General features: G+C 39.1%; 1 protein-coding gene across 1 annotated transcript in view; it reads right to left on the bottom strand.

Annotated features, from left to right (window-relative positions):
• Window positions 1–16,001, bottom strand: part of LRMDA (leucine rich melanocyte differentiation associated) — a 1,104,623-nt gene that overhangs the window by 238,999 nt on the left and 849,623 nt on the right. The window contains exon 6 of the mRNA XM_082673142.1: window positions 3,290–3,374. Coding sequence (XP_082529268.1) covers window positions 3,290–3,374 — 85 coding nt within the window. The remainder of the gene's footprint in view (window positions 1–3,289; window positions 3,375–16,001) is intronic.

Raw genomic sequence — 16,001 nt, 5'->3', positions numbered from 1 at the left:
GATGGTGTGTGTGGGTTTCTGAAAGCAACAGAGTTGAGGTCTGACGTCCACAAGACAGGCTGCTCCCTTCAGTATGTGATCACCCCCAAAGGCAGATGGGTTTCCTTCCTCAGATGCAATCTAGTTACCTCGCAATTTACATGCAACGGGGGTACTTAGATACCAACAAGAGGTACCTAAGTCACTGACTTTCCCCTGGGTTTCTATCACTCATCATTTATTGAACAAATATTTATTGATCGCTGATTAAGTAGGAGGCCCTGTGCCAGGCACTGCGAAAATAGTGGCGAGTAAACAGACATCAGCACCTCCACCCCCTACCCCACATCAACCCCCCCACCTCCGCCCCACCGCCAAGAGCTGCCATCTGGGAAGACAGTCCGTGAAAAGGGAAAACTGACCTAAAGCAAATGGATAGGGTGAGATCAGAGGAATCTTCTTTGGAGCTGTTGTACTGAAGCTGATACCTGACGAATGAGTAGGAGTTAATGACGTGAAAGGGAAGGAGAGTTAGAATCTGTACTGCCCCTCAGGGAGCTTTCATTCATGAGGAGTTCAAGACATACATAGTCCTGACCCCTGTCATACAAAGCAGAATATGAGCAATGGCACTAAGGAGATAGAAACAAATATTGTAAGTACCTCAACTAGGGGAAAAATTCAATACAGGTAAGATCAGTAAAAATTTCATGCAGGAAGAACAAAGTACTGGGCATTACTGTCCCCATGAGGTTTAGATTATCTACACGTTACGGATGGAAAAATAGAGTCCCCTGTCTGCTGATCATTATTCTGGGCCCAGACTTCCTTTGCATTTGAATCTACAGTCCTTAGGACATGAATCTCTGGCCTATCATACTCGACATTGGAAGTTACATAAAAGGACAAACAAAGGGAAGATGGCAAGTATAGAAAAATAGCAATTTGCACATGAACTACTGCCCACAGTTTGTGTAGTCGTTGGTGCGGAATGAAAAGAGATTGGGAACCGAATGAACCAAAAATTATTTACAAATAGAATTTCCACTTAGGACTTTATAGACCAACTTTCAAACATCATGGAGGATTTCACCTGGGAAAGAATTGGTGTCATTTGCCTTCACAACGTGGAAGTACCTCTCTGGATAAATGTTTGTAGGCTGTTGCCATGAAAATATTAACAAATGACACTCAAAAAGTTTGGTGATTTATGGAATCAGAAATTTAGAATAATTTCTTTCACTTAAATACAAAATAAACCAAGATGGCATTAAGTGGTTTCTTTCTGGATGTTGCAAACTATGGCTTTCCTCATTTGTCACTGCATGATTCATGCCAAGGTGAAATATATCAGTCACATATTTTCCCCACGCACATCAGTCCAATAATAATTCAGCCTAATGAGCTTCTCTGGTTCTCTCTTTACTGGTCTCCTCATGAACGTAAGTCCAAAGACCTGGCCGTCGTTTCATGACGCTGTCTTGCTCTTTTCAACATCCAAGTACTTAGCACAGATCAGGCAACTAATGCCTCAAATGCATTAAATGTGTATTAATTACTCAGGAAATTCAAGACATCTGCTCTTGGCTCCCTTTAAGTAATGTTTTCCCTATTGATGTTGGGCTCTGATATCATTCAAGGGGGCCTATTTTCACTCTAAGCATGTTAGGTATTTTTCCATATTCCAAATATTAACCAAAATATCTTCAAAACTATTGTTTTATATTCCATTTCTTCAAGGTTCAGATTCTTTATTTTACTGTTACGACGACAGATGACCTTTGCCCTATTACTGATGACTATCACTATGGGGTCCTCCTGCTGTGAAATCTCAATTTCGTGGCCAGATCAACTCAAGTAGGCTTGAGGGCTCCGAGACTTCAGTTGCTACTCATGTAGTCAATGGGCTACACAGTTAAAACTACCCTTATTCAAATGCAAGAGACGATCTATGAGCATATGATGCTAGGCTTAATTTGTTATTCCTTCTAGAGAGCGTATTATTGTTTGCCTAGAGGAATCCCCGCCACCCCCCCGCCACCCAGTAAAACAGTCTCTAAAGGGATATACTCACAACCTTCAAAAGGACATTCAGCAGAAGAGATCTGTTCACACCCCTCAAAATATAACATGCCGGAAGTTATTTATTCTACCTGACTTTGAGCAAAATTGACTTTCACAAGTTTGACACTTACTGAACGGAATCACAGTTGAACCCTAATTGAACCAACACATATTTAAATGTAGAAAAGTTCCACTGGGCCCAGACATCAAACAGACAACACAGGTCCAAGTCACAGACACCTGGAATCCTGCATTACTCTGTGGACCGTTTCCTGCAGAATATAAGTGTGCCATTTGCCTGAAACCTCCATGTCTTCCTTAGAGGGCCAGCTCTACTTTCTGATAATCTCTACAGACTTGGCTCCGACCCACTCATCCTGCTGTGCAGCTTGGATGACAAAGCTGGAAGAGGCCTTATTCAGTGTCCCCTGCATGTACAAGGGTAATTTCCTGCTTGGAGAAGCAATGTTTAAAGTATGTAATGCCCTCAATCTTAGCCTGTTCTTACTTATCCTTGGAAGGTAGATTCACAATTACGAAACATGACTGTGGTCATAACCAGAATAAAATGGGGTAAACAAGTTACATCACGTGGCCTCTTCCTGTCCTAACTAATTCCAACAAAGCTGGTCACATAGTCCTTGGCCTGAGCAGCCAGGTTAGGGATAAAGCATGCTTAAATTATATTCCTTGCAGACTTTAGAGATGGCAATAGGAATTCAAGGCTTTGGAAGAACTGGGTGAGCCAAATTAAAGTTTCAAGGATCAGAGAATTCAGGGAAAACTGCATATTGATTCGCCTTAATGTTACTAGGCAAACTGGAATTCCTTCTAGCTGTAACGTAGAGTTCATTCATTTCGAAATTACAGATTTCAGCTATTATACTCCCAAACAGTGACACTTTTACAAATATTAGTGAGTTTCCTAATTTCTCTCCATCATTTTCCCTGGAGGAAATGACCTCCTTAGTAATTTTTAAGTACGATAATCTCTTTGTTTAAAGAAAAAGTATCACAAAATTATATTCCACCATAGACTTATTTGCCTTCCCAATAGACTGCCACTAAATTCTGTTGAATATGAGTGAAAATCACTAGGCTTGACAGGTATGGTTTTCTCATCAAGGACTTGAAAAGCACTGTGTTCCTTCCAAAGTGCCGAGACAGCAGTAATGAGCCCCGAGCTCCGCACAGGCCGGTGTCCCTCCCTGCAGCCACTGAGAGCAATAAAAAGCAGGGTTCCTACCTCGGTGACTGGTGAGTTCCCTGGAAGCAGAAGGCAGGGGTGTGTAGCGGCTCTTCGGAGAGGCGGCAACGCTGTCGCCGGAGGCCTGCGTGAAAAAAACCACACCGACATGAAGCCACACCAAACACTAAATACCTTCATTTACCCAACTTGTCTCCTCGGGATCTGGGTTTGAAGAAAATATTACGGACCAAGACTCTTCTTAGGAAGCAAGAGTTGTCTGTGTTGAGATAATATTCTGCTAAGTGTAGGGTCGATTACCAAGCTTCCAGGGGACTTGGTACAGGTGGAAGGGCTCTGACACAAGGGGATGGTTTGTTTACTGTGCTGAACTTCAAGGAGGAGGAGGCAAGGAGAAGTTGAAGGCAGGAAATGATGCAGACTTCGATTTCTGCCACAGGCCTCCTACCAATACTTCCCACAGATCGAATGTTCACTGTGCGGAGATTTCTATGGAAACCAGTGAAGAGGCTGAGCTTTGCCCCCAGGGTGGATGGGACAAACAAGCCTGCTTTACTGGACCCAGTGGCATGGAGATAATGGGAAGCTGAAGACAAAAGGCCTGGCAGCATGAAGTGACCCTAGAGAAGGATACAAACCATTGCAGACCCTGCAACTGGGGTTCTGGCTACATTTTACAAGAGCACTGAAAAACCCATCTGAAATTTGAAATACAGTGGTCGTCGACAAAACTTTGCCATTTCAAAGTCTAAAAGAAAATATTCTGAAATCTATCTACGAAGATGCTTTTTTTTAACTGTACACAAGGCTCTTTTAACCATTCGATTCTATATAGTGTGACGCAGGCTACTAACTCTCTTTCCCTAACACTACATCCATGGGGGCTAAGGCAGGAGGAAAGGACCACAGCCGGAGAGTCAGGTGTCACTCAGAGCTAATGACCAGTATGTCACATTCTGAGTGTGGCTGCGTGGAGTACGAAGCACCACCACTGCAATTCTTACTGAGACTTCCGAATCAAACACTACTTTTTTTTTTTTTTAATATCCAAAAAAGAACATCTGCTAGGATCAAAATCCTAAGCTTACAACCTTTCCAAGCTTCATGAAAAAGTAAATTTCATTAATGCTACATTTTTCTTTCTGGAAAAGGAAATACATTCTATGGGATATATTTGCCCTGGTAGGAGGAGGCCTTTTCTCCAAAGAGATTATCGACATTATAGGAATCAAAACTAAGTAGGAGATTAGACCTACTTGCTAGAAAAACCCTTTAAACCCCGTTTCTGACATTTGAGATGTTTGATTAAGCAGCTTTCAGTGGAGACTTACAGAAAGAGTTCTGAATGCCACAAAAGCAGAAGCTCTGTCCCTAAGGTAGAGACAGATTTCGGGTAGCATTACTTCATCTCAGCAGCAAGAGAAATATATGGTGTTTAAAGTTTGATCCAAAGGTATTGGGTCTAGAAAGATCAAAGTTCAGTCACCAAGAAAAATGTTTTAAAAAGTACCCAAGATTTGCAAGATACTGCATCATTAGACATTTAGGATGCTGCAACAATGTAAAAGAGTCAGCAATTAGATTAAAATTCAAACATTAGAATCACCAGGTGTTTCTCCATTTGGCATCAAGGTCTCCTGTTATCCCTACATGATAAATGAGACACAATGACATGTTCTGAATATGGCATCTATTCAATGCTCGAGGCAGGATATATGCGGCAGAGGAATGGGGAATGTCCTTCCACAAATCTACTGTACTTCCTCCATAAGAGGCCATAGCTTCTTTCTCTGTCAATGTTTCTACTCCACCTTGTTGCTAAAAAAAGCCTAAAATTCCAGGATGAGTTTTAGGTTGCTATATTGTGATATTTCTTGGTGCTTTTAATCTCAATTTGGGCTGTTGACAACTTGATGACAGCTTTTCCTAAAATTACTGGAAGAAACTACCTTTCAGCAAATACCTCTGACGGGGAAAAACATACGAGTTTTGTAACCAAGAGTAAAATAGCGATTTAACTTTTATTTCCAATTGTAGTCAAAGCAAAAACTGTGTGGCTTGAGTTCTGTTTTGCAGTCATCATTCTTCGCCTAGCACTTAATTACTTTTCTGCTAAGTGTCCATTTATAAACTCAAGTCATGGAAAAGAATCCAGGAAGAGAACAATTTTGCAAACTATGCCTTTTGGTGAGACTTTCATGGCTGGATGTTGGGGAAAACCGCTACAAACCAAGGTTCTAACTACCAGTTCTTTGACTTGGCTTTTAGCAAAATGAACTCCATGTGATCTTTTCAATAGTGATGTTGAAAATTATGCTTAGAAGCATGATTCAGAAAAGCACAATTATCATATGAAAGAAATGGACAAGACAATGTCTTAAATTTGCATTCTACCTGCCCCAGAATAAAGAACTCCCCTTGAAACTGAAGCAATACACTCACAGTATATCAAGAATGAAATAATAGAAACATAAGTGGAAATATTTAATGTTTTCTTTTACCTGGATTAAGGAAGGATGCTTAAAATGGGAACAGGGAAATCAGGGTAAATCGGAATCCTAAGAACTACAAATAATTCTCTAATCTTTAAGTACTTGCCAAATTTTCTAACGACCTGTGGCAAAGAATTACTTTTACATTTTAAATCACCCGTTAGAGAATTTTTGCAACATCTACAATAAAATATTAGCATCCAGAATACCTATATCCCTAAATAAATAAAAATATAATAAAAAATGGGCAAAGGAAAACTCAGACAATTCAAAGAAGAGGAAACCTGAGTAGTCAATAAATAAAAGAGAAGATGGTCAAATTTACTAGTCCTAAAGGCAATGCAAATTAAAACAAGATGCAATTATTTTTTTGTCCATCATAGTTGGCAAACTTTTAAGTCTCACAATAGCGAGTGCTACAGAGAATGAAGGACAACAAATCTCAACCTCTCATCCTTTGCCAGTGGGAACGTACATTGGTTCAACTACGCAGGAGAGTAGCTTAGCAATATCTAATAAAATTGAAAACTGGTACTGCAATTCCCTTTAAAATATATACGATGGAAAATTTTACTCAGGTCTGTAAGGTGGAACATAGAACAATGTTTATTGCAGCATTATTTACAACAGAACAAATTGGAAATAATTCAAATGTCTATCAATGAGGAAAATCGATAAATAAAATGTTGTATATTCACATGACAGAATAATATTTAGCACTTAAGAGCAATAAAGCTGATTTATATATCTCAATTTGAGTAGCTCTAAAAATTTAATAAAAAGTGAAAATGCAAGTTGCAGAATGATAAATGTAGAGCAATATTATTTATGTATACGTGTAGTTCTTTGATCTCATATGTGTATACGGAAAGGTCTAAAAATTATAAAAGTTATACACTAAATTCATGAAAATGGTTGCCTCTACCACAGGGCACAGGAATAGGACTGGGGCTAATGGGAAAGAGGGTGAGCTTCAATTTTACAGATAAGGTTTATTTCTTTTATTGAAAGATAAGACATGAAAAAAAATGTCAAGATATTAGAAAATACAAACCCTGTATGGTAGCTGAACATCCTCATTACTTTTCAAACTTTTCTACATTTTTGCAATTTCTCAGAATTAAACATGAAAATTGAAAAAACAGACTCCTATTTTCTCTCTGATCCATAAGTCCTATGTTGATATAAACCCATAATTAGAGGAAATTTCCTCTAACAATTTTCTAGTACTTGCCCAACATGGATTCAGGTCATCTCTGGTTGGCTTTTTGTGATGAAATATCCCATTTCTAATTCTTCCAAAGCTACTGAGTATGACAATAGAATGGAAAAAGCCAATAAGCAGTAGTAACTATAAATTCCCCCTTCACACCAAGGCCTGAAATGCTCGTTCCAGCCCGGTAAGCCCTTCTGCTTAAGATCTGCCAAAGCATACTGAAGGTTTCTGTACTTGTCTCCTACTCACAATTGGAGAGTTGCTAATAATTTTTTAAACTCACATCAATAATGACAATGGTCACTAATATACTGTGCTTTGCAATTTCTATAACGCAGGAAGGAAGGAAGAACTTTGGCAACCTCATTGGAAAAGACTGAATGAAAGTACAGTACAAGAGATTTGCAAAGTGAGAATTTCACTCTGCGGTTCCAGAAAACAAATGTCTTTAGATGAATGTGTAAAATTCGAGCCCCCTCCCATTGGGTGCGTTCCCTGAAAACCTGCATTCCAGTGGATATTTCTGAACATCAGGGATGCCCGGAAGGAACATGATACAGACCACAGGAGGAGAGATTTGGCAGGCTTCAAGACAAGAAGGGGGCAGCTACAAAGTTGTTTAATAGTCATAAATCTCCCACTATTTTTCACAAAATACCATCTAAGACCACAGCTCCACAACTCATTCCCCATCACTCAGCTCAAGTGGAGCGCTCTGGCATGCTCACTCACCCTTAAATCATACACTGCATAAAGTGATCCCAGGTCTGGGAAATTTGTCAGCCTCTTTCAAGTAAAAGCAATCTTCGCTTTTCATCACAATTCATTCCCTGAAACTGTGGTATAAAGCTGACTCTTCTAAAAACATTTATTTTCTCTCATAAGAAAAAGTATCACTCATTTATTATTAAGGATTTAATAAACACCTACTATATGCCAGGCCCTGTGTAGAGAATACCAAGAAAAATAAAATGAGGACCTTGGCTGCATTCCCAACTCATCAAAAAGAATAAGAAGGAGAAATTAGAATCATGATTAATGCTGGTTAGTAAGAGTCACCAGCTCAAAGCCTGATCCCCATACTCTGCATCATCACAGAACTTTGACCCTGACCTCTATGATGACAGCTGAACACTTGGACCAGTAATTACATCCTTGCTTATTTCTTCTTCATACTAACAGAGAACTTTCAAGATTAACTCTACTAACTTTCCAAGATTAACTATACTGTTACCCTTGTACCCAACATGCTGCTAGAAAGACAGAAAGAAGTCAATGCATAATGCTTGAATGAATAAAACATTTTAATGTCAAAGAGAAAACTATACACCATGATTGTAATTCAACACAAAAGTATAGGCCAAGTTGCCAGAATCAGAGGTAAAGACTTGACAGCATCTCAAGGATTAAGTTAAAAGCCACAGAACCGGCCTAAGGTGGAGTCTTCCCACTTGCTCACATGTGAAGGCACCAGGCCTTTCAGTGTGAGGACAGACAGAAAGCCTCCACCACAGACCCACTGTGCTGGAAATGACAGACAGGTGGGGGAACAGGAAAACCATATACTGGTCCAGAGCCAGAAGCCAAAAAACTGAGAGAAAAAAAGGCGGTATGGTGGGATGAGGATGAGCCAGGAACCAAGGGACCAAGAAAGGGCCCAAATGGGCAAAAGGAAGAGTGAAAAAGAGCTGAGCATTCAGCTGACTGATGGAGGTGAGGGGTAATTCAGAGCAGAAGTCAGTCAAAGAAGGGTTGGGGTGAGGGGGAGGGTTGTGCCGAAGGCTCTCGGGAAGGCTCTCAGGAAGCCCTTTGCAGGCAAAACAGCCTCCAGAGTTTGCCACTGTTTGTATCTGATCTACAGGGGGTCCAGTTCTGCCAGTGCCTAAAAGGCCATCAGGCCCAGAGCTGTAGTTCTGAAATGTTTATGAGAGGAAGGCAGGAAGGAAGGAAAAGAAACAGGAATGGAAAACAGGAAGCAAGGGCTATAGACTGGGCATTTTTTGGACCTTTACACAAATAATCAAATTACGGAATGTCAGAGCTGTAAAAGACCTTTTCAATCATCGAGAGTGGTGGTTTCCAAAATACTTTTAGCAGACACTCATATAACAAGAAAAAATAAAACAACATAAATACTGGGCATTATGGAAATATTCATAATTACATGTGGTAACCAAATATAATATAAAAGAGATAAATATGCAAAATTTTTATTACACAAAATTCAGTGAACACAGTTAATATAAGAATAGTACATCCACTACGATTTTTAACAACATAAAATTTATAACGGGTAAAAGTTAATAAGCAGAGATTGAAAGATTTTTGTGAATAATGTGGTTTGGGAGGATTTAATTTTTAAATTCTATTTAATGGTGCCATTGCTTCTGGCAGTTTAAAATATTTAAAAATTAAAATCCTACAAGGGCAGATCTGAAACAACACATTTTCCAACAAGTATCTTTCCAATCTCTCCCATCAAAGGGCAAGGAGAAGCAGCAGAAGGAGGGACAGTAGGAGTTAAGGAGGAAGGAGATGGGGGGTAGAAAAGAAAGGAGGCACGGGGTGGGATAGGAACAAATGTTTCTTGAATGCATTCTAAGTCTAATGGTTTTCCAATGTGTCAGTATATCCTATTATTACTCTCATGTGAGAAAAAAGAAAACTGAGGCATGGAAAGGATAAGTCACATGTCCAAGACTACACAGTTCTAAAATCCAGAGTGGGATTAAAAACCAAGTCAGGAGGACCTGCGTGGAAGGGTGAGAGGCAGCACATTGGAAAGGAGGGCCTCTGGAGTGTGGAATTCCGGAGTTTGGAGCCGTGTGGCTGACAGGGGCTTAGTGTTCCGGCCAGGTGTCAAGCCTGTGCCGCTGAGGTGGGAGAGCCGAGTGCAGAACATTGGTCCACCAGAGACCTCTGAGCTCCAGGTAATATCAAACGGCGAAAGCTCTCCCAGAGATCCCCATCCCAGTGCTAAGACTCAGCTCCACTCAACAAACAGCAAGCTACGGTGCTGGACACCCTATGCCAAACAACTAGCAAGACAGGAACACAATCCCACCCATTAGGAGAGAAGTTGCCTAAACTCATAATAAGGTCACAGACACCCCAAAACCCCAACCCCCAGATGTGTTCCTGCCCACAAGAAAGACAAGATCCAGCCTCATCCACCAGAACACAGGCACTAGTCCTCTCTGCCAGGAAGACTACACAGCCCACTGAACCAACCTTAGCCACTGGGGGCAGACACCAAAAATAACAGCAACTAAGAACCTGCAGCCTGCGAAAAGGAGACTCCAAACACAGTAAGCTAAGCAAAACGAGAAGACAGAGAAACACACAGCAGATGAAGGAGCAAGGCAAAAACCCACCAGACCTAACAAATGAAGATGAAATAACCTGAAAAATAATTCAGAGTAATGATAGTAAAGATGCTCCAAAATCTTGGAAATAGAATGGAGAAAATACAAGAAACGTTTAACAAGGACCTAGAAGAACTAAAGAGCAAACAAATAATGATGAAAAACACAATAAATGAAATTAAAAATTCTCTAGAAGGAATCAATAGCAGAATAACTGAGTCAGAAGAACGGATAAGTAACCTGGAAGATAAAATAGTGGAAATATCTACTGCAGAGCAGAATAAAGAAAAAAGAATGAAAAGAATTGAGGACAGTCACAGAGACCTCTGGGACAACATTAAACGCACCAACATTCGAATTATAGGGGTCCCAGAAGAAGAAGAGAAAAAGAAAGGGACTGAGAAAATATTTGAAGAGATTATAGTTGAAAACTTCCCTAATATGGGAAAGGGAACAGTTAATCAAGTCCAGGAAGCACAGAGAGTCCCATACAGGATAAATCCAAGGAGAAACAACCAAGACACATATTAATCAAGCTATCAAAAATTAAATACAAAGAAAATACAGCAGCAAGGGAAAAACAACAAATAACATACAAGGGAATCCCCATACGGTTAACAGCTAAACTTTCAGCAAGAACTCTGCAAGCCAGAAGGGAGTGGCAGGACATATTTAAAGTGATGAAAGGGAAAAGCCTACAACCAAGATTATTCTACCCAGCAAGGATCTCATTCAGATTCCACGGAGAAATTACAACCTTTACAGACAAGCAAAAGCTAAGAGAGCTCAGCACTGCCAAACCAGCTTCACAACAAATGCTAAAGGAACTTCTCTAGGCAGGAAACACAAGAAAAGGAAAAGACCTACAATAACAAACCCAAAACAATTAAGAAAATGGTAATAGAACATACATATCAATAATTGCCTTAAATGTAAATGGATTATGCTCCCATCAAAAGACATAGACTGGCTGAATGGATACAAAAACAAGACCCATATATATGCTGTCTACAAGAGACCACTTCAGACATAGGGACACATACAGACTTAAAGTGAGGGGATGGAAAAAGATATTCCATGCAAATGGAAATCAAAAAAAACCTGGAGGAGCAATTCTCGTATCAGACAAAATAGACTTTAAAATAAAGACTATTACAAGACACAAAGAAGGACACTACATAATGATCAAGGGATCAGTCCAAGAAGAAGATATAACAATTGTAAATATTTATGCACCCAACACATGAGCACCTCAATACATAAGGCAAATGCTAACAGCCACAAAGGGGAAATTGACAGTGACACAATCATAGTACGGGACTTTAACACCCCACTTTCACCAATGGACAGATCATCCAAAATGAAAATAAAGAAGGAAACACAGCTTTAAATGATACATTAACAACATAGACTTAATTGATATTTATAGGACATTCCACCCAAAAACAACAGAATACACTTTCTTCTCAAGTGCTCATGGAATATTCTCCAGGATAGATCATATCTTGGGTCACAAATCAAGCCTTGGTAAATTTAAGAAAACTGAAATCGTATCAAGTATCTTTTCTGACCACAATGCTATGAGACTAGATATCAATTACAGGAAAAAAATCTGTAAAAAATACAAACATATGGAAGCTAAACAAAACACTACTAAATAACCAAGAGATCACTGAAGAAATCAAAGAGAAAATAAAAAAATACCTAGAAATGAATGACAATGAAAACACGACGACCCAGAAACTATGGGATGCAGCAAAAACAGTTCTAAGAGGGAAGTTTATAGCAATACAATCCTACCTCAAGAAACAAGAAACATCTCAAATAAAAAACCTAAGCTTATACCTAAAGCAATTAGAAAAAGAAGAACAAAAAATCCCCAAAGTTAGCAGAAGGAAAGAAATCATAAAGATCAGATCAGAAATAAATGAAAAAGAAAAGAAGGAAATAATAGCAAACATCAATAAAACTAAAACCTGGTTCTTTGAGAAGATAAACAAAATTGATAAACCATTAGCCAACTCATCAAGAAAAAAAGGTAGAACAGTCAAATCAATAGAATTAGAAATGAAAAAGGAGAAGTAACAATTGACACTGCAGAAATACAAATGATCATAAGACATTACTACAAGCAACTATATGCCAATAAAATGGACAACCTGGAAGAAATGGACAAACTCTTACAAAAGCACAACCTTCTGAGACTGAAGCAGGAAGAAATAGAAAATATAAACAGACCAATCACAAGCACTGAATTTGAGACTGTGATTAAAAATCTTCCAACAAACAAAAGCCCAGGACCAGATGGCTTCACAAGTGAATTCTATCAAAGCTTTAGAGAAGAGCTAACACCTATCCTTCTCAAATTCTTCCAACATATACAGAGGGAGGAACACTCCCAAACTCATTCTACGAGGCCACCATCACCCTGATACCAAAACCAGACAAAGATGTCACAAAGAAAGAAAACTACAGGCCAATATCACTGATGAACATAGATGCAAAACTCCTCAACAAAATACTAGCAAACAGAATCCAACAGCACATTAAAATGATCATACACCATGATCAAGTGGGGTTTATCTCAGGAATGCAAGGATTCTTCAATATAGGGAAATCAATCAATGTGATACACCATACTAAAAAATTGAAGGAGAAAAACCATATGATCATCTCAATAGATGCAGAAAAAGCTTTCAACAAAATTCAACACCCATTTATGATAAAAAACCCTGCAGAAAGTAGGCATAGAGGGAACTTACCTCAACATAATAAAGGCCATATATGACAAACCCACAGCCAACATTGTTCTCAGTGGTGAGAAACTGAAACCATTTCCTCTAAGACCCGGAACGAGACATAGCTGTCCACTCTCACCCCTATTATTCAACATAGTTTTGGAAGTTTTAGCCACAGCAGTCAGAGAAGAAAAAGAAATAAAAGGAATCCAAATCGGAAAAGAAGAAGTAAAGCTGTCACTGTTTGCAGATGACATACTATACATAGAGAATCCTAAAGATGCTACCAGAAAACTACTAGAGCTAATCAATGAAGCCAGTAAAGCAGCAGGATACAAAATTATGCACAGAAATCTCTTGCATTCCTATACACTAATGATGAAAACTCTGAAAGAGAAATGAAGCAAACACTTCCACTTACCATTGCAACAAAAAGAATAAAATACCTAGGAATAAACCTACTTAAGGAGACAAAAGACCTGTATGCAGAAAACTATAAGACACTGATGAAACTAATTAAAGATGATACAAACAGATGAAGAGATATACCATGTTCTTGGATTGGAAGAATCAACATTGTGAAAATGACTATACTACCCAAAGCAATCTACAGATTCAACACAATCCCCATCAAACTACCAATGGCATTTTTCACAGAACTAGAACACAACATTTCAAAATTTGTATGGAAACACAAAAGACCCCGAATAGCCAAAGCAATCTTGAGAAAGAAAAACGGAGCTGGACGAATCAAGCTCCTGGTCTTCAGACTATACTACAAAGCTACAGTAATCAAGACAGTATGGTACTGGCACAAAAACAGAAATATAGATCAATGGAACAGGATAGAAAGCCCAGAGATAAACCCACGCACATATGGTCACCCTATTTTTGATAAAGGAGGAAAGAATATACAATGGAGAAAACACAATTTCTCAATAAGTGGTGCTGGGAAAAGTGGACAGCTACATGTAAAAGAATGAAATGAGAACACTCCCTAACACCATACGTAAAAATAAACTCAAAATGGATTGAGGATCTAAATGTAAGGCCAGACATTATAAAACTCTTAGAGGAAAACATTGGCAGAACATTCACTCTATGACATAAATCACAGCAAGATCCTTTTTGACCCATCTCCTAGAGAAATGGAAATAAAAACAAAAATAAACAAGTTGGATCTAATGAAACTTAAGAGCTCTTGCACAGCAAAGGAAACCATAAACAAGACCAAAGACAACCCTCAGAATGGGAGAAAATATTTGCAAATGAAGCAACAGACAAAGGATTAGTCTCCAAAATTTACAAGCAGCTCATGCAGCTCAATATCAAAAAAACAAACAACCCAATCCAAAAATGGGCAGAAGAACTAAATAGACATTTCTCCAGAGAAGACATACAGATTGCCAACAAACACGTGAAAGGTTGCTCAACATCACTAACCATTAGAGAAATGCAAATCAAAACTACAATGAGGTATCACCTCACACCAGTCACAATGGCCATCATCAAAAAATCTACAAACAATAAATGCTGGAGAGGGTGTGGAGAAAAGAGAACCCTCTTACACTGTTGGTGAGAATGTATATTGATACAGCCACTATGGAGAACAGTATGGAGGTTCCTTAAAAAACTAAAAATAGAACAATTATAAGACCCAGCAATCCCACTCCTGGGCATATACCCTGAGAAAACCATAATTCAGAAAGAGTCATGGACCACAATGTTCATTGCAGCTCTATTTACAATAGACAGGACATGGAAGCAACCTAAGTGTCCATCGACAGATGAACGGATAAAGAAGATGTGGCACGTATATACAAGGGAATATTACTCAGCCATAAAAAGAAACAAAGCTGAGTTATTTGTAGTGAGGTGGATGGACCTGGAGACTGTCATACAGAGTGATGTAAGTCAGAAAGAGAAAAATAAATACCGTATGCTAACACATATATATGGAATCTTGAAAAAAAAAAAGGTTATGAAGAACCTAGGGGCAGGACAGGGATAAAGATACAGATGTAGACAATGGCCTTGAGGATACGGGGAGGGGGAAGGGTAAGCTGGGACGAAGTGAGAGAGTGGCATGGACATATATACACTACCAAATGTAAAATAGCTAGCTAGTGGGAAGCAGCCGCATAGCACAGGGAGATCATCTCAGTGCTTTGTAACCACCTAGAGGGGTGGGATAGGGAGGGTGGGAGGGAGATGCAAGAGGGAGGAGATATGGGAATATAATGTATGTGTACAGCTTATTCACTTTGTTATAAAGCAGAAACTAACACACCATTGTAAAGCAATTATACTCCAATAAAGATGTTAAAAAAGAAATCAAAAAAAGAAAACCAAGTCAGCCTGACCCATAAATTTCAAGAGGTTTCCCCAGCGCCACAGCCTCTCAGCAGCAGAGGCCCCAGATCTTTGTCATACTCCACTCCTGGCCATCATCCACTTTGCCTCACACCACTGTCAACTGGGCACTTGTCTGGTCCCTTCTGCAGGACTGTCAACTTCAAGAGCACAGGGGCCAACACCTGTATTGATAGTGAATGCCTTGCAGCTCCTAACAAAGCAACTTCTCCAAGCATTAAGAAAGGGTTATCAAGTGAGAGGGAGTTTACTAATAGCATGGGCAATTTTAAAGGCAGAATATCCAATCTTTAAAGAAACAAATAATCATCTTTGACCACAGAAATATGATGGAGCACAAGTTAATATTTTACCGTTAATTATTAATCCCTGCTGAGGATTTAGTTTGTGTCATATGTTCAAACAGAATGCAATCAGAATGTAATGTATTACAACCTCCAAGTAATGAGGGTAATGAGGGTGTACACATGGTTTTGTGTGTGTATCACATATCTTGTGTGCTAATTCCATGGAGGCATTTTAAGCACACTCTTTCATTTAACTATCTCAACAACCTTAAGGAGTATC

Source organism: Grampus griseus (genome assembly GCF_964374135.1).
Source record: "Grampus griseus genome assembly, chromosome: 16".
In the NCBI taxonomy this organism is placed as follows: domain Eukaryota; kingdom Metazoa; phylum Chordata; class Mammalia; order Artiodactyla; family Delphinidae; genus Grampus; species Grampus griseus.
Note: the sequence above shows the minus strand (reverse complement) of the source record. Positions and strands in the feature narration are given on the sequence as shown.